Raw genomic sequence first — 24,492 nt, forward strand, 5'->3', positions numbered from 1 at the left:
TAGAATTTTGCGCGTAAATTTGTTGTTTTCTTGCATGCACTGTGCGAAGCTGTGTAACCAGGCATATTATCGGACGATGGAAGACTGGACACCGAAATTTACAGCACCTTTCCCAAATGGTCTCGCAGATAAGCCGCACCTACGATTTTGATCGCAAATTTTTGGAAAAAAGGTGCGGCTTATCTGCGAGTCTTTACGGTACTAATCTGTATTACACAAGGTAAATTCCACACCTTAAAAAGTTTATGAGTTATAAATTTGATTGATATTATCCTTGTCCTGTCTTGGTTAACTTGATTTGAAACTGTGTTTATTAGATCAAATATCTGGCAAACACGGTTTATTATAGCTCTTGATATTGGTAAATTGTTTTTGAGTGCTATATCCAATAATACATTTTCAATATGGTATTTTCTTATATAGACTGACTTTCTCCTTATTTTATACATATTTTCATAAAAATCTATGTAATTATTTTTATCAAATTCATAATATATTATACCACAAATAGTACAAATCATTTGATAATCTATTTCAGATAGTTCTTGTCCACAAAAATATGTTTTTTGATTATTTTTATCGTTTATTTCTTGTATTTGTACACCACAAAAGGGACATATTACATATTCTTTTAAAAATAATTTTTTGTTATGTAATTTTTGACAAATTATTATATAATATATACAGAAAAACATTTTTAAAAAAATATTATGGTTTAAAGTTTACTTATAAAGTTTACTGACAAAACTATCTTGAATATAAATGTTACGCTATGGTGATTTTTTTCTTGTTTCATTTACTTATGCGAAATATTTAAACACACTTCATGCATCACCTATTATACAAAATGATTTCACAAATTTGAAACGTGTCACTGAAAAATTTCACAATTGTGAAGTAAAAATGTGAAGTTTGTGATTGGTTAAAAGTCATGGGGAAACCCCTTTATTTAGATTTCAATTATGTCATGCTTTGTGATTTTTCCTTTTAATTGTGCAAATATTTAAACAAACTTCAACTTTACGGACAAAGTTTACTCATAAAGTTTACTTACAAAGTTTACTCATAAAGTTTATCAACAAAACAATCTTCAATATCATTGAAACACACTTCAATTTTTTTTAAACATATAGATTAATTTTTTAGTGAAAATTTTATTTCAATTTTTAACAAAACAGTAATTTTGAATCCCAAGGACAAATTTCAACACAAAATTTCAACGCAAAAATGAGCTCATAGCCCCAACCATTATACTACTTGATCAGGACACTCAAAGGAAACAGTCTAACAAAGACTATGTTTATAGAAAGTTTTGGGCAAGGGATCAAGAGGTAAACAAAGAAGACACTGTTCTACTTGAGAAGAAGAAAGAAAATAAGCTGTCACCATCATATGAGAAGGAACCCTATGAAGTACAGTACAGCCCAAAAATAATGCACGCGCAAGAAGTGGCGCAAGTGTCTTGTGCCACAAGAACATGCAAGCGGTCAAAAGAAGTTAAATTGCGGTTTATCCGCAAGAACATTCAAAGCGCAAGAGGATAGAAAGCTTGCCGGAAGAAGCCGCAAGAAGTTACGAACTTAACCGCAAGACGCAAAAAGCGCAAGAAGTTAGCGTGTTCAACCGCAAGAGTAGTCGGTGTTGCTTGTCTGAGGTGATTACGGATTATGTTTTCCAAAACATAAAGCGCTTTCAAAAGGAAGGGATATAATAGTATGTTTCCTCTTGGGAAACATTCGATAGGCATGAGATCAGAACTCAATGTTTGGTCATCCCAATTTATCGCAGGCCGTATTTTAACACACTCGCTTAAAAGAAAGACCGGTGAACGTGAATGTTTCAAGCAATTTCATGTTTTAAGCAAATGTTATGGTATCATAACAATAAATGATTCATTCCTGTTTGATATGATTATTTTTCAAAATGAATGCACATCACCAGGAAAAGATGAACAATAACAATAACTGTGTGCCCCCTTTTGTTTTGCATAACAACCATTACGCTGAAAACAAGTCGGTCACGCTTTTGTCACGTAATTCGTCGTGGCATACTTGTATTTATTTTTCCTTTCTTTTGGCTTTGTCAAGACGGAATGAATACAAAACAAGTTGCCCCTCAAATTGCCCTGGAGAATCTGCCTCTGTGGGACTCCAGGGCACATCAAACTTGACTCATGCTTATTTGTTTTTTTCTCGGTAAACGCGAACTGAGTAGAATTCAGAACCAACCTTAATTTAAGCGGATTAGTCGCATGAGGGTATTTCTCACCCGGAAAAAAATGTAATCCAGCGACATCATATCCAGCTGATTGGAAAATATACATGAAGGCAGCTGATTTTTGAGTGTCTCGCGCGACTTATCGACAATTAGGGAGCTTAAGCACGCGCATTTTTGAGACATGGACGATAACCGGAAGTGAGTTGTTTTCCCTTTTAACTTGTCTTCACACAACCACGGTTACATTGCTAAGCATCTTTTATCCATTAGAAATGATTAGTATAAAATCTGAGAGACGCCACTGTTCTAACAGGGTAAAAAAACGTAAAAAAAAGTAAACTAGCAACAATCACATTTCTGGCTTTAGGTGACGATCGTGAAATAAAGCCACGTGCTCGGGAGCAGACATCAAATGAAAATGGCGAGCTTGAAAAATTCAGTCTTGTGAGTCTGCTTTCACTGCATTTTCCTTGAGATATTTAAACAGGAAGGCAGAGGAAATTTCAACGATTCCGACAGGAATCAATTCTAGCTTCACATTTATGTGAATTTCACGGCAATGAATTCCTCAACATTCGCGGCGACAGTCCTACAAACGGTTTGCGTGGAAAAAGCCATTCTCATCACTACAGTGTACCTTGATAAACATTTCGTTGACTTGGATTTTTGGGTAGCAAAAGGGTTTCGTCTGATAATTATTTATTCTGATTGCTATCATGCGACTAGTCTTCGTGCAAACGTAGTAAAAAATCAACATCGTTATCACGTTTGTTTACCTATGATACGTATAACTCCTGAGATTCGACCGTGCATAATGCCTGAAAATTTTTGTCTTGTTGCGAGTTTTGTATATCACCTTCTTTCTGAGATGTTGCCGCAAAGAAGTTCTTGCGGTCAGGATTCTTTAACAGGAAGAAGTTCTTGCGGTGTCAACTTCTAACCACAAAGAAGTTCTTGCGCCTGGTAGGATTGTGGCGCAAGGAGCCGCAAGAAGTTGCCGGCTTGCGGACGCAAAAAGAAGTTCTTGCACGTGCATTATTTTTGGGCTGTACTGTACTGTCTCGTTACGGAGACCAGGTGGTAGTACAGTCACCACAGGGAGTTCAGTACAAGCGAAATCTTCAGCAGGTCAAACCGTTTCTAACACCAGACTGAGAAGACCGGGAAACTACATTACAGGCTGCTGAACCCCCAAATGAAACCAAAGCAACTGAGTTGCCACCTCTGGAGGAGGATCCTGTACCAATTGCAGAATCACCACCAGAAGTTGGTCCTTCTGTTGCTTCTCCAGCTGATAAACCTTTGAGGAGATCAGGAAGACTTGGTAGCTGCCCAAAACGGCTAAATGATTTTGTTTTATACTAAACTGGGACAACTTTAGACTATCAAAGAACATGTTTTTATATTGGACTGTAGGCGTTAAAGTGAAGAGAGAAAAAGATGTAGTGTATTAGGTCAGCGGATGAAAGTGTTAGTACATCCGGGAATGTAAAACAATGAGTATGAATTGTGTGGGTGTTCCTTGCCGGATTAAAGAGATTGTTTAGACCTTTGTGCCTCGCCTAAGTGGCTGTGATATCCTACAGACACTTTGCAAAAGCTCATTGAAATCTGTGTACATCTTTTTTTAACTAATAATAATAATAACAACAATAACAATAACAATAATAATAATAATAATAATAATAATGTTTAAGAGAAAAATAAGTCTTGCAGCCTGTGGGTGGAATTACATTTATTAAAAGGAAGCATTATACATATAGGACTGAAAACTATAATTAAACAATAAGACGCTATATACAAACAAGTAAAATTTGACAAATTGATTATTTGAGATCTGGTAGCATTATACATAAGGCACGCTTTTGGATATGTTCAATATTGTCAGATAAATAATGCGGAATATTATGATGGAAACTTGACAAGCGTATTCTAAGATTGATCTTAGGCAGCTACAATAGAACTGGACTAATGATACAATGTCTACATGTGCACATTTTAGTTGTTTGATTAGATATAGTCGTCTTGAAGCCTCAGTAGTTATGTTTTCTATAATATGTGCATTCCATTTGAGATTGTCACTTTTCCACTTTTCCACTTTTACTTCAAACTTCCGTGTGCATCTAATTAGGGGCATTTTTGAACATATGTTTGTAAAGAGCACAGGATGTAGACCCTGGTGTAGTGGCTGACCTTGTTCTGGTCAGGAGCAACAATAATATTGTAAACTGCATGAGAGAAATCTGGCCCAAATTTCCCTGAAAGTATTGTAATTTATTTGTGAAAAGCTTTGAGAGGAGTGACTTATAACAATTTACATCTGCAACTATTCTGTACAGCAACTTAAAAAAGTGAAGAACATGGCAGACAAACAATGTAATTCACTAAGATGTGTACAATAAAGGTGGCAGCAAAAATTGAGATGAATGTGACTCCTAAAAAACACCTGTTAAGAAGTTGTTAATTGAATCATTCTCCGCTATCAACTTGCTATTTCTACTTTGATGTGCACCACCACAGTAAGCATCTGGTTATGTTCTCAAAGCTTAATTAGGCTTTTTTTCTGTTAGGTTCACCCTTGTGGAAGGTACAGACATAACACTGTGGTATTCATCCTTGGTAAAGAGCATGGATTAACAAATCTTTTCAGTGAGTTAACATTTCTGTTGACGTAAGAAAAACAATGGTCACCAACAAATTATTCTTTGGTCTTTGTGTTAATGGGCCTGGCTAGCCTCGCTAACATGTGTAAAATTGAAAGAGTTTTGGCTGTAAAATGAGGCTAGTCATACTAATTTTCAATAATTTATTGGTGGCCATTTTGCATTCAGTCTATATTGATTTATTTCTGATCCTAAGTAAGTAACAAGATTATTAACCCAAATTGCACCTCCTCAGATATTGCCTTTCTGGTTTTCTCATTGGTTCATTCAATCTCGGCTATCAGCTCATATACTGTATGACGTAACATGGAAACTGATTGTGTCGAGATTTGCCAAGCTGAAAACTGATTGGCTTTAACTTCCAAGTGGAAGCCTTCAGAATTTAATGAAAATTTAATTAAACAATCATTCCATTCACGCTTGTTGGATGTGAGAGTGGTTATAGCCAACGCGGTGCTATGTGCCTCATTGGCCATTCACTGTGGCTCATGGAATAATTGTTAAATAATATTGGTGAATGGAGGTTTTATAGAATTTGAAACCTCAAAATATTTTTCTAAATGCTATCAGTTTCGTTTAGTCTTCATGATCTGTGTCAATTTCCAAGAAAGGGACTTCATTAATGATGGACTCCTCATTTTTTTATTAATGATATGTGTGAAAAATGTATCCATTCTGATTACCTAAGAGAATACGAATTTGCAGTGCAAGTGCAATTTTGTTTGTGCTGATACATTGAACAGTCTTGGGCTCATTCATTTAAGGACAATCGTGCCCAAAACGTTCCCACACACAGATTTTTTTCAAACTTGCCACGCAGAAAGGTAATAATCTACTTTTGCCAAAAAGGCAAAAAAAATGGGGGGTCACCGTGCTCGTTTTCGAGTTCATGAGGTGCACTTTTAAAGCTTGCATTATTTTCAGATGATCTTAGCTTACAACTGTCAGCAATAAAAAAGCTACGTTAGTGAAACTTAGATCAGGTAAACGTACTCAATTCAACATAACTAGTATATAACTAAACAAACTTTTGCAGCTGATGTCTTTTTCTGAGATGAGATAGACCTTGAAAAACGACACAAGAACATAAAAGGCAAAATATTTGTAACTTCTCACATAAAGATTTTTTTTGTTTTTTGTTAAAATGCACAAAATCAGGAAAGAAAGTGATCCATGGGAAGAAAAATGAGGTTCACCGAGCATTCAAGAGGGTAAAATCGCTATAAAGTTTTCAAAGCGATTGTCTATTCGCACTGTCACGCCATTGTGTGACATTTCCGAGAAGACCTGGGTCCACAGCTATCCCATAATGCCACATGCTTTCACGTTCCATTCGTGTGTAAAATGTTTGCACCTTTAGCATCGTGTTTACTTTCGTGGTCCGCAACGCACAACGTGTGCGTGACGTGCGCGAAAAAATGTGCAGTAGCAATGGGCGTGAATGTCCTTAAAATCATTTAATTAGTGGAAGAAATTAGAGGCCTTTCCTATCTAAGAACTTATGAACACTATTATTTTTTTTACCACAGCTATTCACAGAATTGATCGTCTTACTTCTGGAGTTCTTATGTTTGCAAGGTTTGTGTCACATCAAATAGTTTCAAGGTGTATTGTTGATGCATGTTCAATATAATTAACGATTTACTGGAGTACTGTGTGAAAGCTTGAGCAAAGAAATTTTATTTTTTTAAATTGCCTACACTGGGTATTTTTTAGTGAACTAGGCAGCTCTCTAAACAGGAGAACACATTTTTCTTCGAAATGCAAGGGATTGTGGTAAAAGGCGCAATGAATTGTGGTTATGCGTGAATGGAGGAATTAAGATGCGTGGTGTGATCTGCTCTGCACTGTAAGTGCACTACACACTATGTCACCGAGTTGTAAGAGTATAAGGGCCTGTTTACACGGAGGTAGGGTCCCCCTACTAGTAGGGTGACCCTCCTGTATTGTTTTTCCTGGTTGTGTTAACATGTCAGGTACGGTCACCGTGGGGGTAGGATTATCCTATCAATTAGGTAGGGTTACACTTTTTGTTTACTTAAGCCATGTAAACGCTCAAGGTAGGGTGACCCTAGGGGGAGGGCTATAGACACTAATACACAAAAGACCACTTTCGATTAAAATTCAGCTTGATCGTGAGGTTTAGAGGACACAAACAAAAGAAATGAATAAACATGTTCATTCAGTTCCCTTTGTTTGTGTCCTCTAGGCCTCACTGCCAAGCTGAATTTTAATATATCGAAAGTGGTCTATTGCATCAAAATATGTCAAATGACGTATTTGGCGTGCCAAATTTTCGATCGCTAAAACAAAATGGCGTCTGGTGTGTAAGTTTCACATGTGTTATATCTTTTGATCTTTCCACAACCATAAATAAATCAGTACCGAAGCATGTGGCAAAAAAAAAAAAAAATTCTGCAAAAAAAGTTATAACATGCAGTGCTGTGGTGCATTCCCCAGAATGTGCATAAAGAAAGCGAACTAGGGGAATATTTTTCTCCCGACATTTTCAAAGCGGGTTTTCAAAGAGTATTCGAACCATTTCCATGTTCTGAAGGGTTTCAAGGCGTTTCAAAAGGGTTTCCGAAGTGTTTTAAAAGGGGTTTCCAAAGAGTTTCAAAAGGGTCTCCAAAGGGTTTCCAAACGGTTTCAGAGCGACCTCAAACCCCCTAGAAAACGCTTTTGTGGATAATATGTGTTTTCGTATGGAGGGTCAAATTTATGTTCTTTTGCACCAATATTTGTTTTGCATAAAGCAGGCTAGCAAAATCTGTACCTTGCTTAGTTCGCATGTTTGAGTGTTAAAATAGAATTTTCGGTCCTAGGTTTCGGGCACAAACTGGTAAAATTTACGTCTAAATGGTACTTGACCCGTTCCATAACAGGTCCTATGTACCTTTTTCGGAGTGGAGCAGCTAAAAACGGGCTCCGTTCCCACATTTTTGTTTCCTTTTCAACGTGTAAACGCTCACAGTGTTTTTGGTACCGATTTAGATCACTCTTTTTAAGCTTTTGCTGCTCCTTATCAGTTGTTTACCGTACCTCGCATGCGTGTTACGCCTCAATCCTTTGACAAAATGTCGGAGAAGACTGTGGAGAAAAAGCGAGGGAATGCAAGGAAAGCAGGAACTGGTACTTGGACAAACGTGCCTTTTTCTGGCGGGTGCTTTACAAAACTTGTACGTGCAAACAACAGATTTTGTCTTAAACCGGTACTTGTTTCTACCCAAGCCGTTCCTTCTCTTTTAACCTGTATTAGGGCCTTTAGATAGCTGTCAGATGCTCAGAGTGCACGCTTAAACCTTGTGGTGAAAATGAAGTTGAAAGGGAACTTGAAAATGATCAACATGTCAGCCTGGAAGCCAACATTTCTCGATTCCCTTTTATTTTTAATCTTTCTTGGTTTAGTATTTTACTAGTAACTGCATGTCTTCTCAGGGGGCTATTTGCCCGAGACGTCTACCTTGGCACTATCATGATTTACGATACCAAAGCAATATTGTGTTCTCTTAGGGCTACATATTACGCAAAGACAACTTGATTCTCTTGGAAGACAAAACGCAGCTCAAGTGACAGTATGGAATAAAGCGCTGTGTTACAGCACTACCACACGTGCACAATGCATGGCAATTTTTTTTCTCTTGTCGTGATAGCTTCACTGTTATGTAACTAGAAAATGAATTCGAAATCGGTCAATGAAAAAGGTCAAGAACTTGCAGGAATGTTGTAGGAAACAAATCTTTGAACCACCTCTCCAATTTTCAGGTCTGTGCGATACATCGTTTCTGAGTTACTTGTCGAAGCATTTCACGCACCTTTTCAGCTGATTATAGAGTTGTATGGAGACAACATGTGGTCCACCAATATGGCGGCCGGTAATCAACGAAAACATCTGTTGTTCACTTTGCGATGTCATGAAAGCGCTTCCTTTTTGCTCATGAGATAAAATACATGTATGAACGCACCTACTAATGTTTTTGAAAGGCTCGAGCTGCTGAGAGTACAGATATAAATTTTTTTTCCAACCAAATAGCTTTGTATCATGGTGTAACGCAAGGTGACAATTCGGAAATTTAAAATGATATATTTCCGAAAGGCGTTACGGAACTGAAAAGTTAAAAAAATATTTATTTCTAGGTCATCTTCAACCTCCATTACATAGAAATTCAGACAACCTTGCAAATTTGATTTTAGAATTTGATGACGTTACTGTGAAAACCACGTATTGTTTTCTTTCTTCTCTCGAAAGGTCCAGTAGGGGTCCACAAGACCTTTTAAAATCTCCCTTCAATTCCACACATGAACCGCCGTTAAATTGCCGCAAGCATAATTTAACGTCTCTCTTCCCCTCTGCAGCATTTCTACCATTTAGGTAAACTAGTCTATTGTTTTTAAATTTTTGCTTATCTTGTTGCATACTGTTCGTCAAAAGTAGTAATGTTCAACTTCCTGTAAGAAATACAATTTTCACTTTATCTTATCAGAACACTGGCCAAAGCTCAGGAACTTGAGAGTCAAGTCAGAAACAGAGAAATTGAAAAGGAATATATTTGTAGAGTACAAGGTGAATTTCCAAGGTAAATAGAAAATTACAGAGATGAGTCAAAAAAGTCAAAATGCCCAAGTAAGATGAGATGCAGTCTCATCGCCTTTACCCTGCAAGTCTCCTTTGACCTTCCTAGTTAAGTCGGAAAGAGGATGAAAATGTAGTGGGTATCAGTGACCACAAAACCACAAAATGAAAACAAACAGTCCAGATATTTTCGAACAACTCTGGCAAGCACCCGGCAGCCAAAAAAATTCTTGGAATCTCAAGACAGGCCGTACTTTTAAATTGCCATTTCAATTTTTACTGACGAATTTGTAAGTTTCAGGCAGACAAGTTTCTGTAACCAACATACGGAAACACTCATGGGAATTAAGACAGTTAAAAATTGCCATGCTGTTGTAAATATTCAATGAGTGAAATGATATATGAAATGAATCATGTGGAACTGCGGATATGAAGTCACGGGTTCAAAACCCGTTGAAGTCCTGAATTTTTCAGGCTTCTTGTGTTCATAACTGCGAGGATTATAGCTTCACTTGTAAATATTGATGACGCGTGGCGACTGACTAGTTGACAAGTCGAAACTGGACTGACTCATCCATTTATTTGTATGAGCGGCAAAAGAATGTTGAGGCGGCTGGCAGAGCCTCTTCGAGGGTGTAAACCTCAGATTGCAGGTTAGAGTTGCAGGTCACTGTTTTACCATCGCTGAAACAACCCAAAAACTTTACTAATGATGACATGAGGCCTAAAAAATTATGTTTAAGCCTAAGGTTAGCATTCTTGTTAAAAGTTTGGATTGTTTCAGTTATAGTAAAACAATGACCTGCAACCTGTACTTTACACCTTTGTCTCCCTCTTCCCGACTTATCTAGGAAGATCGAAGGAGACTGCTTGTGGGGTACATTGCCTCACATGTAACCATTCGCAAATCACAAAAATAACCACTGCAGTAAAAGTTTGTTTGGGTTCTTTTTTATGAGTGGGTGTTAAGTCCATGCCACCAGGGATTTGTACAATTGAAGCTAATCCTCAACCAGTGCTGTTGTAAGCGCTATCCATTTCGACCCCACTCGGAACTCAATGGTTCATTAAAAAATTAAAATCTTCACTCCTTAAGGTGAGAGTTTTTTGCATTTCATCACGTTTTATGAAGATTTAACAGGGAAAGTTATCCTTGTTCAAAAATATGGTTCATCAAAGTAGTAATTTAAGGGACTTTAGGGCAGGGTAATTTTGAATGGATTCTGCTTAAAAAATTTGATAAAAAGATTGCACCTTAAAAATTTAAGTACTGATAGCCCATCAAAAATTTTTCATCTAAACTCAAATTTGGGATTAATGAAAAGCACCATTGAAAAACAAATAAAAAATTAAGCTATAAGTTTTTTTGAAAGTTTCATCTTACAAAATATCATTGTTTAATACCACTTCAAATATCCACTACAAAATTCGACCTAAATATCAAGAATGGGTTAGTTTTGATATATTCTTATTATTCTTATTATGAGCTCAAAAGAGCTCATAATAAGAATATATCAAAACTGTGCTTCAATACCCCATAAAAAAATTTTCAACTTAATTCAAATTTGGGATTATTGAAAAGCACCATTGTAAAACCAAATAAAAAATTAATCTATATACTTAAAAAAAAAAAAGATTTCAAGAAAGAATAACAGCTATGAAATTAATTTGAAAAAAATATTAGAAAAATAGAGTGTGTTTAAATATTTGCATAATTAAATGGAACAGGAAATAATCACCATAGCATGACATTCTTGGAAATTCAGACGAATAAAATGGTTTTGTGATTAAACTTTATGAGTAAACTTGTTAGTAAAGGTTTTCATGACATTTTTTAATATCCATACGGTAATGTGTCAATACAGTCTTGGTTGATTGATTTGATAACTCTTTTGTTGTACCCAAATTTGAATACTTTTTCATTATACTTGTTTACAATTTCTTTTTTTTGCGAGTAATTTTGTTTTCTTTTACAATTGTAATTTCTCTTATTTGTTTCTTTACAATTTTACTCAAGCTATCGTGATTCAAAACATTGTTTCATGGTTTAATGTAAAACCTTTAATAGCTGATTTTTGTTGATTATAACCATATTTAAAACAATAGGATTTTGGCCCTGTTGAAACAAATTTAGTGGTTTTTTTTACCTGATAAGTCATCAGTCATTTCACCTAACATATCACCTGTTTTAAATTTTGTTGTTCCATTGTTAATGTATATGATTGAATCAATATCAAAATACAATACGTTTTCTTGTAAATAGTCAAGTTTTTCATATAGCATTAATCTTGCATGACTAGTGGTAAAACAGGCAATATAAATGTTAGTGAAAATATTGAAGGGCCGCAGCCAGGATGGAACATAGTTAAAATTTAAAAAACGATCTCTGGCTAAAATGATTAAAAAACTATGAGCTTTCGACTGCCCAAACTGCAGTCTTTGACGGGTAAAATGAATGATAAGAAATCGATGAGAAAATTTAAATAAAAACGTACATTGCAAAATGATGAGAATGTAGAAAATTTATGAATATTTGTTAAAAAGAATGTTGTATTGTCCAGGTAAAGGGCACGAATTGTTATCTGCGTTGGGTGTCACTGTGGTATGCCACGCTTCTAATGTTTTTCTCGTTCTAAAAGTGCCTTTGTCAATAACTGACGCATTCTCGAAATCAATGGCTTGGTTATTGGACCAAGCGTGATTGGCAATTCTAGAACCTTTGGCCACAGTTTTGGTGTTCCTTAAATGTTCTTTTTTTTGCGTATTGAAAGCTCTGCCAGTTTCCCCAATATAACACCACGAACAATTTGTACAGGGAATTTTATATACGACGTTGGTCTGCGATTCCATCGAAGGTCGGAATTTCGGTACTGGGAACTGTTGTTGTAGAGTGGTGAATGGTTTGTTTACAACCGTGACATCGTGTTTTTTGAGGATGCGTGTCAAAGGCTCAGTTACTCCTTTGATGTTAGGGAGAGAAGCGAAAGACTTGCGTGACTCAGTTGGTTCAACCATCTTGAAAAACATTCCAACGAGTTCCTCCGGAGATACATCTGTTGTAGAAGCTCGAGTCTTTCTAGCGTGTATACTTTTGATAAAGCTAGATGGATAACCGTTGGACTCCAGAGCTGCCTGGACGTAATTAAGTTCCTGTTTTTTTCCTTCAGAAGAATTGGGTAGATTTAGAGCCCTGTGCAGGAGGCTTGATGTTGTGCTGACCTTGTGTTGCCTGCTGTGATGGGAATAAAAATCTAAGTATCTGTCTGTATGGGTGGGCTTTCTGTAAACATTAACAGCGATGACTCCATTTCTTCGGGAGACCAGAGTGTCGAGAAAGGAGATGTTTCCATTGCATTCGGTCTCAATGGTAACGAGATGTTACGGTCAATTGAATTTAATGTGTCATGGAAGGCTCAGACGTCGTTCTTCCCAATGATGCAAAAGCTATCGTCCACGTACCTTTTCCAAATATTGGGGCGAACGGATGAAATACTTAGTGCGGACTCTTCGATCTCCTCCATGCAAAGATTGGCCACAACGGGGCTGACAGGACTGCCCATCGCATAGCCATGGACTTGTTTATAAATTCTGTCGTTGAACATAAAATAGTTGTTGGACAAGGTGAATTGAAGAAGTTTAGTGATGTCATCAATGTCCAAATTTGTCCTTGAGGAAAGAGTGGCATCGTGTTCAAGTTTCTTTTTTATGTACTCACACGCTTTGTCTACAGGGATTGCGGTGAACAGTGACATAACATCAAAAGAGACCAAAACTTCAATATCATCAATCTCGATATCAGATAATTCTTTGGAAAACTGCAAGAAGTTGGCAACAGAGTATCCGTTACGATTTTGATGCGGAGAAAGGATATCCGTTAAAAATTTGGACGTGTTGTAGAGCGTTGAGCCAATACAGGTGACGATGGGCGTTAGAGGGTTCCCTTCTTTATGGTACTTAACAGAACCGCGAATTGCTGGTGTGCCGTCAGTTGAGTGAAGTTTGCGGTATGTTGGTTCATCTATTTTTTGCTGTCTCATTAAAGAGAGGAGCATAGCGTTCAATTCACGTTCGATTCGGCGGAGATGAGGAAATTACTTCATAGGTGGATCTGTCGTTGAGTAAGGTTTCCATCTTGTTGTCATAGTCAGATCTATCCATGACAACAAAACAATTCCCCTTGTCGGCCTTCATTACGGCTCTGGACTGGTCTTTCTTCAGATTGTTTAAGGCTTTTTTTTCTCTTTGGAAACATTACTGTGTGCCGGTAGTCGTGCCCTATGAAGAACAGCAGCAGAACTTGTTCTAACCGCATCTTTGGAATCATCAGGCAGGTGGCGGATGGCAGCTTCAATTTCAGCAACGATCGCCTTATGTGGTATCATAGTTAGCGTTGGGGCAAATTTGGGGCCTTTCTCCAAGAGAGATCGTTCCTCTGGTAAAAGTGGTTTCGTGGAGAGGTTCACAACCCAGTTCTTCATGTCGATGTCACCTGTTTGAGAACCCCTGGTGTTCAAATTAGCGAGTTTTTTGGCATGTCTGGCATTGATGTTATTGTGAAAAGATGTTGCTCTGCTTTTCAGGAACGACATTAAAGTTGAATAGGTGTCCTCGTTGATCAGAGAAGACAGTTCACACTTGGTATTTTTAATGTTGTCCTTTGATGTTTTGATGTGATCGTGGCAGATGTTTATTCTCGCTCGGAGGCAATGCTTGCTGGCGCGATCCATGATTTGTTGGAAGACAGGATGGTTGCCGGGTGGTTTAAATCTCAACGATTTAGGAACAAACTGGTCTTGCAATGCCTTGTGACTGAAGTGAAGGTGACGATGGTGAGCTTCGAGCTTGAACGTGGTCTTTTCCAAGCGTCGAGCGAGCGAAAGGGCTTTCTGCCCAGCCTCTTGGCGTATACGTGAAAATATTGAAGGGCCGCAGCCAGGATGGAACATAGTTAAAATTTAAAAAACGATCTCTGGCTAAAATGATTAAAAAACTACGAGCTTTCGACTGCCCGAACTGCAGTCTTCGACGGGTAAAATGAATGATAAGAAATCGATGGGAAAATTTAAATTAAACGACAGAATTTATAAACAAGTCCATGGCTATGCGATGGGCAGTCCTGTCAGCCCCGTTGTGGCCAATCTTTGCATGGAGGAGATCGAAGAGTCCGCACTAAGTATTTCATCCGTTCGCCCCAAAATTTGGAAAAGGTACGTGGACGATAGCTTTTGCATCATTGGGAAGAACGACGTCTCAGCCTTCCATGACACATTAAATTCAATTGACCCTAACATCTCGTTTACCATTGAGACCGAATGTAACGGAAACATCTCCTTTCTCGACACTCTGGTCTAACGAAGAAATGGAGTCATCGTTGTTAATGTTTACAGAAAGCCCACCCATACAGACAGATACTTAGATTTTTATTCCCATCACAGCAGGCAACACAAGGTCAGCACAACATCAAGCCTCCTGCACAGGGCTCTAAATCTACCCAATTCTTCTGAAGGAAAAAAACAGGAACTTAATTACGTCCAGGCAGCTCTGGAGTCCAACGGTTATCCATCTAGCTTTATCAAAAGTATACACGCTAGAAAGACTTGAGCTTCTACAACAGTCGTATCTCCGGAGGAACTCGTTGGAATGTTTTTTAAGATGGTTGAACCAACCGAGTCACGCAAGTCTTTCGCTTCTCTCCCTTACATCAAAGGAGTAACTGAGCCTTTGACACGCATCCTCAAAAAACACGATGTCACGGTTGTAAACAAACCATTCACCACTCTACAACAACAGTTCCCAGTACCGAAATTCCGACCTTCGATGGAATCGCAGACCAACGTCGTATATAAAATTCCCTGTACAAATTGTTCGTGGTGTTATATTGGGGAAACCGGCAGAGCTTTCAATACGCGAAAAAAAGAACATTTAAAAAACACCAAAACTGCGGCCAAAGGTTCTACAATTGCCAATCACGCTTGGTCCAATAACCACGCCATTGATTTCGAGAATGTGTCGGTTATTGACAAAGGCACTTTTAGAACGAGAAAAACATTAGAAGCGTGGCATACCACAGTGACACCCAACGCAGATAACAATTCGTGCCCTTTACCTGGACAATACAACGTTCTTTTAACAAATATTCATAAATTTTCTACATTCTCATCATTTTGCTATGTACGTTTTTATTTAAATTTTCTCATCGATTTCTTATCATTCATTTTACCCGTCAAAGACTGCAGTTTGGGCAGTCGAAAGCTCATAGTTTTTTAATCATTTTAGCCAGAGATCGTTTTTTAAATTTTAACTATAAATGTTAGTGTTATTTGAATTATCAATAAAATGATCTTTAAAATTGTATGTCATTTGAACCATGTCATCATTAACTAATTGAATATTTAACTTTTCAACTGGGTCATCCAGTAATATTTTATAAAACTCAGAAGGTTCTGTGACATATTTTGTTTGATTCATATTCATACGTTGGCCAAATTTTCCCCAAAGGCTGTTTAATTTACTTATACTTCTTAAACCAGCACTGTATTATTGTCAATTGTTTTTCACCACAATTTAAAGCATGCTGTATTTGTATGTTATTTTTGTGTGCAATGTAGTCTAACCACATAATAGAAGTTTTACTGAAATTGTCTGTTTTTGTATATTCAGGTACAACAGCAATTTTGTTTTTAGGCATATAAGATGCACGATAAATTGCCATACAAATACTAGCAATTGTAGTATATATCTTAGTATATCAACATCTGATCTGCAATATTCAATCAACTCTTTATTTAAATCAAAAAGATTTCCATTATTTACATGTACATTCAAAGTCTTAAAAAAGATATTTTTCTGTGTATGATCTACATGAAAAACACCAATCTTTCTTTTTCATTGATTTGTTAATTTTTGCATGGATTATTTTTGTTAACTGAACAGTATCCACCTTTAACTTTTATTTTTTTCATATAACATTTGTGATTATTACAAACATACTTTCCACAATTTGAACAATCTTTGTAACCACATTTGTGATTATTTACATGTTTACCAGTAATGATTCTTTCACATTTAAAGCAATTTTTAACTAAGTCACAAACAGTATCAGATTTATTTTCTACGTTAGAACGATATTTGAGATGATTATTAAAACATTTTTCACCGTAAAATTGTCTGTTACATTTATTACAAATTATTTCTTTTCCATCACACTTTTTTTCTTTCATGAAAGTAAAACAAGAAAGACATTTGTTGGACACTTATGTTTGTCTCTTCGTGTAAAGGTTTTTTTACATTCATGGCAATAATAATAATCGACATTATAAAAGGATGTCATTGATTTGATAACATCAAAATGATTCCTAGTTTTGTATAAATAAATCTTATCTTCCCTGCCTTTATTAGCTGTATAAATTATTTCGTTAAATTGTTCAGAATCTATTATATTGATTTCTATATTTAAATATTTTGAAAATTTATTTACATCATCAAGATTATTAACCATAACAACACCAGCTTCTTCATGTAATTTTAATGCTTGGACTTTTTGTAAATTTCTTGATTTATTAAATCCATCATGTAATTGAGATTTTGACCAATTTTCTGGTTTTAAATTTCCATAAGCTGTAACAATACTTCTTGCTAAACAAATACTGTGATTATTTTTTATTGTCATAATACATTTTTTTCTTGCTGTTGTATCTTTTGACAAATATAATCTGCCTGAACCAGAAGGAATTTTTACACTTTGTACAGTAATTTCACTGTCTTCTAATTCAACACTATGATATTCAACAGTATTAACCAAATCTTCTCTTTCATTTAATCCAAAATCTTAAAATTTTGTTGATATTGGGTTTTTCAAATCTTTGTTATGCACAATAATTCTAAACATATCATTATTTTTAAATTTTCTTTTCCTTTTTACTGTGTCAAGTATTTGAATTCATTTGTAAAAGAATTAATTTTTTTATTTTGAACATTTTTTGCCCTAATAATTTCGTAATTTGGTATACTTGTGCTTTCCTTTTGAAATATATCATCAGAGTTGAAAAATAATTTTTTTGACAAGTAAATTTTTTATGAAGGTCTTTCCATGTATAACAAAATTCTTTTGCATCTTTTAAATATTTTTCAGATAATTCTTTCAATAGCCCTTTACCAGTTTGCATATCTAATATAATTGTAAGTGCCCTTAAGCACGAGTTTCTATGCCTTGTTTCGATTTAGTTTAATCTTTAAAGTCACACTAGGTAGCTCGTCACACGCGCTCTTAAGTTGTCTCTCGTTTCCATACAGAAAGTATGTTGCATAAGACATCCATTGTGTAATTCCATATAATTTTAGAAAAAGGGCCCTTTGATCAGTTTTACAAGAACTTGTGCTCGGAATGAAAGAAATTATATCTCATTGCCTGTTAGTCACATCGAAGGAAGGAAAGGTTCTATTGATGTCAACTCTCGCCAGATCCGGCAATAATGTAAGTCTGATTTACCTCGAATATCTCTTAAGCTATTTGCTAGTCCCTAATTTCGTAAATCAATTGTTTTAGTTTCGCGATATGATACAACAATAAAGGAGGCATTCCTAAAGAAGTTTGGTGCGATATACGTTGTGTTTATCCGTGGATTTTGTGCGGTTCAGCTAGCGGTTGACAAGCGCCGCCATAGTGAAAATAAGAAGAATTCAAGAGTTAGCGGGAGTCTGTAGATTGGAACACAGGAACATGGTGCAGGCAAGTCTTATGATTGAAGAAGTCACAAGCGAAGACCATCAAGTCTGGGTTGAAGCGACTGAAAGGGACGTAAGGGAAAGAATTCTCACTAAAAGGAGCGAGTCACTTGCCTTGGAAAGGCTTGCAGAGGAATGAAAGGCTGCACGCAGGAGCCGCTTTGAGAAGGCAAATTAAGAAGGTGAGCTCGTTACTTGAATCATTAGAAGAAAGAGACGAGTTCTAGAACAAGAGCGTGACAGTCTACACTTGTATAGGGACAGAATGAATGACACTCATCACAATTATTACAAGGAATTGTACGACGCTAAGGAATTAGATAAGGCGTACAAGTGCTTTGATCTTTGGGATCGTGAACATTTCCAATGTCGTTTTAGAATTAATGAAGCTTTGCAGTGTGTGGAAAAACAAACCAGTGATAAAATGTCTCTGGTTTCTTCAAAATCATCCAAACGTTCTTCCTCCTCTTCAGTAAGATCTAGAAGAGCAAAAGCAGCGGCTAAGGCAGCGTGTCTTGAAGTAGAAATGGACATTCTAGAAAGGGAAGCAGAGAATAAAAGGCTCGTAATGCAAAAGGAGTAAGCTAAGGCAAAGGCTGAGGAAGAAACTATGCGCAAACTCGAAGAAGAAGAAAGGCAAGAGGATTTCCCCCCTGTCTCGAAGTAGGAAACCGCAATTTTAAGACGTCAAACCCAAGCTATTACCCAAAGAAGAACCTAGTGAAACGAAACCATTGAATGTTAACAGCATCTTAAATTCGAAAACTTCGCCCTTCGAACCCTCAAATGGCCCGATTGTAACCCAAGGTATACAATCTGTTGAATCACCATCACAAGAATTAAAGCCGAAGATTTCCAGCAGAACGGACAAGTTGACAGCTGTGGTAAAGCTTGTCGCCAAACAACAAAGAACAAGTTTGCTCACAGCTCAGCAGTCTCCGGTTTTCTCTGGAATCCACTTTGATTACGGAGCATTCATCAGTTCTTTAAAATGTTTAATATAGTGTCGTGTCAGCTTTCCGAAGCAGAGTCTTTTTTATTTATGCCATTACACTTCTGGGGACGCTAACCCCTCTGCAAGATCTGTGCAGAGGTAAGGTGGCTTGGGATGACCCTATCCACGAGAATGTAAGATCGCTTTGGCTGAAATGGAGGGATTTCTCCGTTTGCAGATGCTTTAAACCAGAGGGTTTTGAAACGGTGATATCAACCCAGCTTCTTCACTTCTCGGATGCAAGCACAATTGGGTATGACCAGCGCTCGTATGTTCGTTTGGTAGACGACAAAGGCCAGATCCACTGTTCCCTGATTATGGGTAAGGCAAGAGTAGCCCCTTTAAAGATGGTCACCATACCACGTCTGGAACTCACAACAGCTGTGGTGTCAGTGAAGGTCGGCAACATGCTTCGTCAGGAACTCCAGTATGAACGTGTAGAAGAAATCTTCTGGGCCGACGGCAAAGTCGTGTTAGGCTACATAAAGAACGACTCAAAGAGATTCCATGTTTTCGTAGCCAACCGTGTTCAACAAATCAGGGAACAGACCTCACCCAGCCAATGGAGACACGTCAAAACAAAGTGTAACCCAGCTGACGATGGCTCATGTGGTATTACTGCCTAGGAACTCGTTGAAAGTTCAAGATGGATCTCAGGGCCAGAGTTCCTTTGGATGCCCGAAGACCAATGGCCACAACCACTCGAGGATCAAGACCTTGTTTCGCTGTGAGACGATCCAAAGATAAAGAAAGTGACATCGTATGCAACAAGCACACAAGAGCCATGGAACCTTGTTGAAAGCTTAAGCTACATCTCGGATTGGCACAGGGCTTGTAGAACCGTTGCTATCTGTCTACACTACAAGCAAAATCTCTGTCAACTGGTGTCCTCCAAGAAAGAAAGGTGTGCTGAGACAGTCAAACGTTATCAAAGGCCTGCCCTAAGCAGGCCGCCTTTTCAAGGGAGATGGGAATGTTAAAGCCGTTTCAAGAAGAACAAGATAGATCAGCTGCGCAGCAGAAAAAGAGAGCCATGAAAGCAACAAGTTTGTTGTATCGCCTCAATCCATTCCTTGACCATGATGGAATGCTGCGGGTTGGTGGTCGGATTCAGCAAGGGCATTTCACAGATGATACAAAGTTCCCAGTCATCCTTCCGAGGAAAGGCCACATAACAGGCCTGATGATAAAGTTCAGCACCAAGGTCTTAGCATGTCCCTAAACGAGATACGAGGCAATTTATTCTGGGTTATTGGTTGAACATCAGATGTGTAATCCAAAATTGCAAATTGTGTTACCTGCCAGAAGTTACGAGGAACAGTCAAGGAGCAGAAAATGTCAGACCTTCCGAAAGATCGTCTGAAACCGGCACCCCCATTTACCTATTGCGCTGTCGACTACTGTGGACCATGGTATGTCAAGGAGGGACGCAAGGAAGTAAAGAAGTATGTTGCCCTCTTCACGTACATGGCATCACGAGCCGTACATCTTGAAGTCTCAAACACCTTGGAAACTAACTCGTTTCTCAACGCCTTGCATCGTTTCATCTGCAGAAGGGGTCCTGTACGTCAGCTGCGCAGTGATCAAGGAACGAATTTCATCGGAGCGAAAAGAGAGCTCCGCGAAGCCTTGCAGTCTATGGATCAAAGCAAGATCAGTGCTGAGTTGTTGAAAGGGAATTGTGATTGGATGACCTTCAAAATGAATCCCCCATCAGCCAGCCATGCAGGAGGAGTATGGGAACACCAGATCAGGACCATTCGCAGCATATTATCAGCCCTTCTGGACAAAAAATACGAGTTCTTTGGGTGGGGAATCCTTTCACATGCTGATTTGTGAGACTGAAGCGATCGTGAACAGCCGCCCGCTAACAGTGGACAACCTAAGCGACCCAGAGTCACTATCTCCACTGACGCCAAATCATGTACTCACAATGAAAACAGAGCCGGTTCTACCACCGCCTGGCATTTTCCAAAGAAAAACGTTGGAGAAGAGTCCAGCACTTATCATGCAAATTCTGGACCCGTTGCAAGATGGAGTTTCTCCATAGCCTGCAAGAGAGGTCCAAGTGGACGAGACCACGCCGTAACATGCAAGTTGGCAATGTAGTTATCGTTAAAGATGACAACAAGGCAAGGAATTGGTGGAGCCTTGCTCAAGTGATAGAAACGTACCTCAAGAAGGATGATGGACTGGTGCGTAGTGTCAAGGCGGCGATTAGGGACCCTGAGCTCTCCAGCACTGGCAAGAGAGTGCATCCCACGTCAATTTTGGAAAGACCCATTCAAAAGTTATTCCTGCTGCTGCCAAGGGAGGAAAGTCTGGGATTCCCGCACGGGAAGCCATTCAATGAAGAGAGTCAGAAGGAGGACTAGACATGGACATGTCAGTAACTGTGAACTTGTAACTTTAATCTAGTTTCGTTTTGTTTGAAATACGGTGATTTCAAGGGGAGCCATGTAGGTGCCCCTAAGCACGAGTTTCTATGCCTTGTTTTATTTGGTTTCTTTAAAGTCACACTAAGTAGCTTGTCACGCGCTCTTAAGTTGTCTCGCGTTTCCATACAGAAAGTTTGTTGCGTTAGACATCTATTGTGTAATTCAATATAATTTTAGAAAAAGGGCCTTTTGATCAGTTTTGCAAGCACTTGTGCTCGGATTGAAAGAAATTATATCTCATTGCCTGTTAGTCATATTGAAGGAGGGAAAGGTTCTATTGATGTCAACTCTCGCCAGATCCGGCAGTCTGATTTACCTGGAATATCTCTTAATCTATTTGCTAGCCCCTAATTTTGGTAAATCAATTGTTTTAGTTTCACGATACGATACAACAATAAAGGAGGCGTTCGTAAAGAAGTTTGGTGTGATATACGTTGTGTTTGTCCGTGGATTTTGTGTGGTCCAGCTAGTGGTGGACAAGCGTCGCTATAATAATATTAGATTCGTTATTATTTAAACCACCCTTTTCCCCCCCAAAAATTAAATCATTATTTTTGTTCATCTATATATTAGTAGTACAAAATAAATCCTTAAGTAATTTTAACTAAATGAAAAATTCAAATAAATCAAAAATGTATTAAATTTTTATTCACAAAAAAATTATTTTATATGTTTTCATGTTTTTTTCATGAATTTGTGTCTGGAAATGATTCCATTTATTCTTTAAGAGATATGTTTTACAACAAAATTCACATAACCATTCTGTTTTGCACATATATTTACTTTTTGAATTTGTTATAGCTTGTTTTCTTTCTTCATCAGTAAAATATTTTGTATTACCATGAACTTTTTTTTCAACCATTTTATTATTCATTATTTTAATGTATAACTATATATTTATATAAATTTTTTTTTACAATACTAACGTGATCTTTATATGTTTCATGGATAAATTTTTCATTTGATTTGTTTATATCTTTTATGTATAATTTCAATAAAAATTTTGTCATGATCAAATGAAATATATAATTTTTTTGTTTATTTTTAATCATTTGTTCAATTATACAATCAATAATTTTATTTTCTTGATTATTTTTATTTGGATTAACATTCATTATCGTTGTTTGTTTTAGTTTCTAATTCATCATCAAATATTCTTTTACAAATTTTCTAGAAATATATAATTTTTATATGTTTTTACAAAAATAATTTTCAGAATTTAATTTGTAAATAACAGCATTGTTTTCTTTATTTTCTGATGCCATATAAATCAAATTTGTTTGACAATTCATTTAATCTAAAATCTGAATTAAATATTGTTGTTGATCTAATTCAATTCTTGTCTCAATTTCTCTTGTCTCAATTTTGTTGAATTCAAATAATTGTTTTACTATTATACTAAAAATTGTTTAAAACATTTGTTTAAATAATGCTGTTAATATTTTCAGATTCTGCTTTGAATATGTAAGTCATTTATAATTTATATACAGAAAATAATTTTATATGTTTAATACACTTCATAATAAACTATACTGAAAGCAGGATATGTTTGATTTATTGTTTAGCTTACTTATCCCTACTTTTGTATTAAATTCGCGTTTTTAAATATCGTCAATATTATGTTTTAGCATTAATTTAAATATATCAGGAAGTATTTTAGCAATGCTATACAAATCATCAATTTTGGAATCAGTTAATTGATGTATATTTTAATGTGATCAACCATAATATTATTTTATTCAATTACTATATATATTATCAATTATTTTCAACAAATAATCAGTGATATATGAACAAAAAATGAATGCTAAATTTAATTTTAAAAATGTTATACCCCAAAATTAATTTTTATTACTAACCTTTTAAATGCTTATTTCTGGAATTTTTTGTTTTGGTATAACAAATCTATTAATTTTGTCATATTTAATAAATACTTCATGGTTTATACCACTATTAATTTCTTTTCGATCTAATTTTATAAAAAAAATTGGTGTATTCATTTGATATATTGTATCAATAATTGAATCTAATATAGCTGACAATAATTTTATATTAATTTCATGTTCTTTAAACAAATAATTATCATTATCATTATCTTTGTTTTTCAATATCACTATCAGTAATATCACTATCATTATTATCATCATCATTATCATTGTCATTAGTAATTGGAATTCTTTTTTTCTTTTTCTTTATCCGTTTTAAAATCTTTGAATATGTTAAGCAGCATCTGTTTAACAAAGCTGTAATTTGTTTTAAATGTTTCATTTATATTATATCTCCAGATAATATTTTCATATGTTTTCAGAAAAAACCTGTCAGAATCTGATGAATATTGAGAAGATGAATATTCTGTTTCAGTTTGATAAGTATTATCTGAATTAACATCAAAACTACATTGAGAATCATCAATAAAGCTGTCATTTAAATCGTATTGATCTAATTGGCTATCACTTTCATAATCGTTACCAATTTTTGAGTTATATAAATCTATACTTTCAGAACTCATTTATATTATTATATTAGAAAATATTTTTTGGTAATAAAATTAAACAATTTCAAGATTGGAGTTAATAAATTTTATTTCACCTAAGCTATTTTTTACTAGTGTGATAAAAGTATTATCATCATGTTTATCATAAATTTTATTTTCATCAAAATTATCAGTGGATTTTATATTATAAATTGTTAAATCACAATTAATAAAACCGCAAAAAAACTAATACAATTTGGAATAAATTTTTTTCAATATTATGTTTAAACATATCATATATTTTTGAATCAAAAAAATCTCTGATCAATACATTCTCAAAGAGCATTTTATAATTTATGTACAGAAAATAATTTTATGTATTTGTCAAATTCTTCAATGCAATCCAAGAA

The 24,492-nt window shown here is 36.1% G+C and overlaps 1 protein-coding gene across 1 annotated transcript in view; it reads left to right on the forward strand.

Annotated features, from left to right (window-relative positions):
• The window catches only part of LOC138022463 (pseudouridylate synthase RPUSD2-like), a 136,141-nt gene that overhangs the window by 93,080 nt on the left and 18,569 nt on the right, over positions 1 to 24,492 (forward strand). Inside the window, exons 7-9 of the mRNA XM_068869600.1 lie at positions 4,788 to 4,866; positions 6,410 to 6,458; positions 9,365 to 9,457. Coding sequence (XP_068725701.1) covers positions 4,788 to 4,866; positions 6,410 to 6,458; positions 9,365 to 9,457 — 221 coding nt within the window. The remainder of the gene's footprint in view (positions 1 to 4,787; positions 4,867 to 6,409; positions 6,459 to 9,364; positions 9,458 to 24,492) is intronic.

Source organism: Montipora capricornis, chromosome 10 (genome assembly GCF_036669925.1).
Source record: "Montipora capricornis isolate CH-2021 chromosome 10, ASM3666992v2, whole genome shotgun sequence".
NCBI lineage: Eukaryota > Metazoa > Cnidaria > Anthozoa > Scleractinia > Acroporidae > Montipora > Montipora capricornis.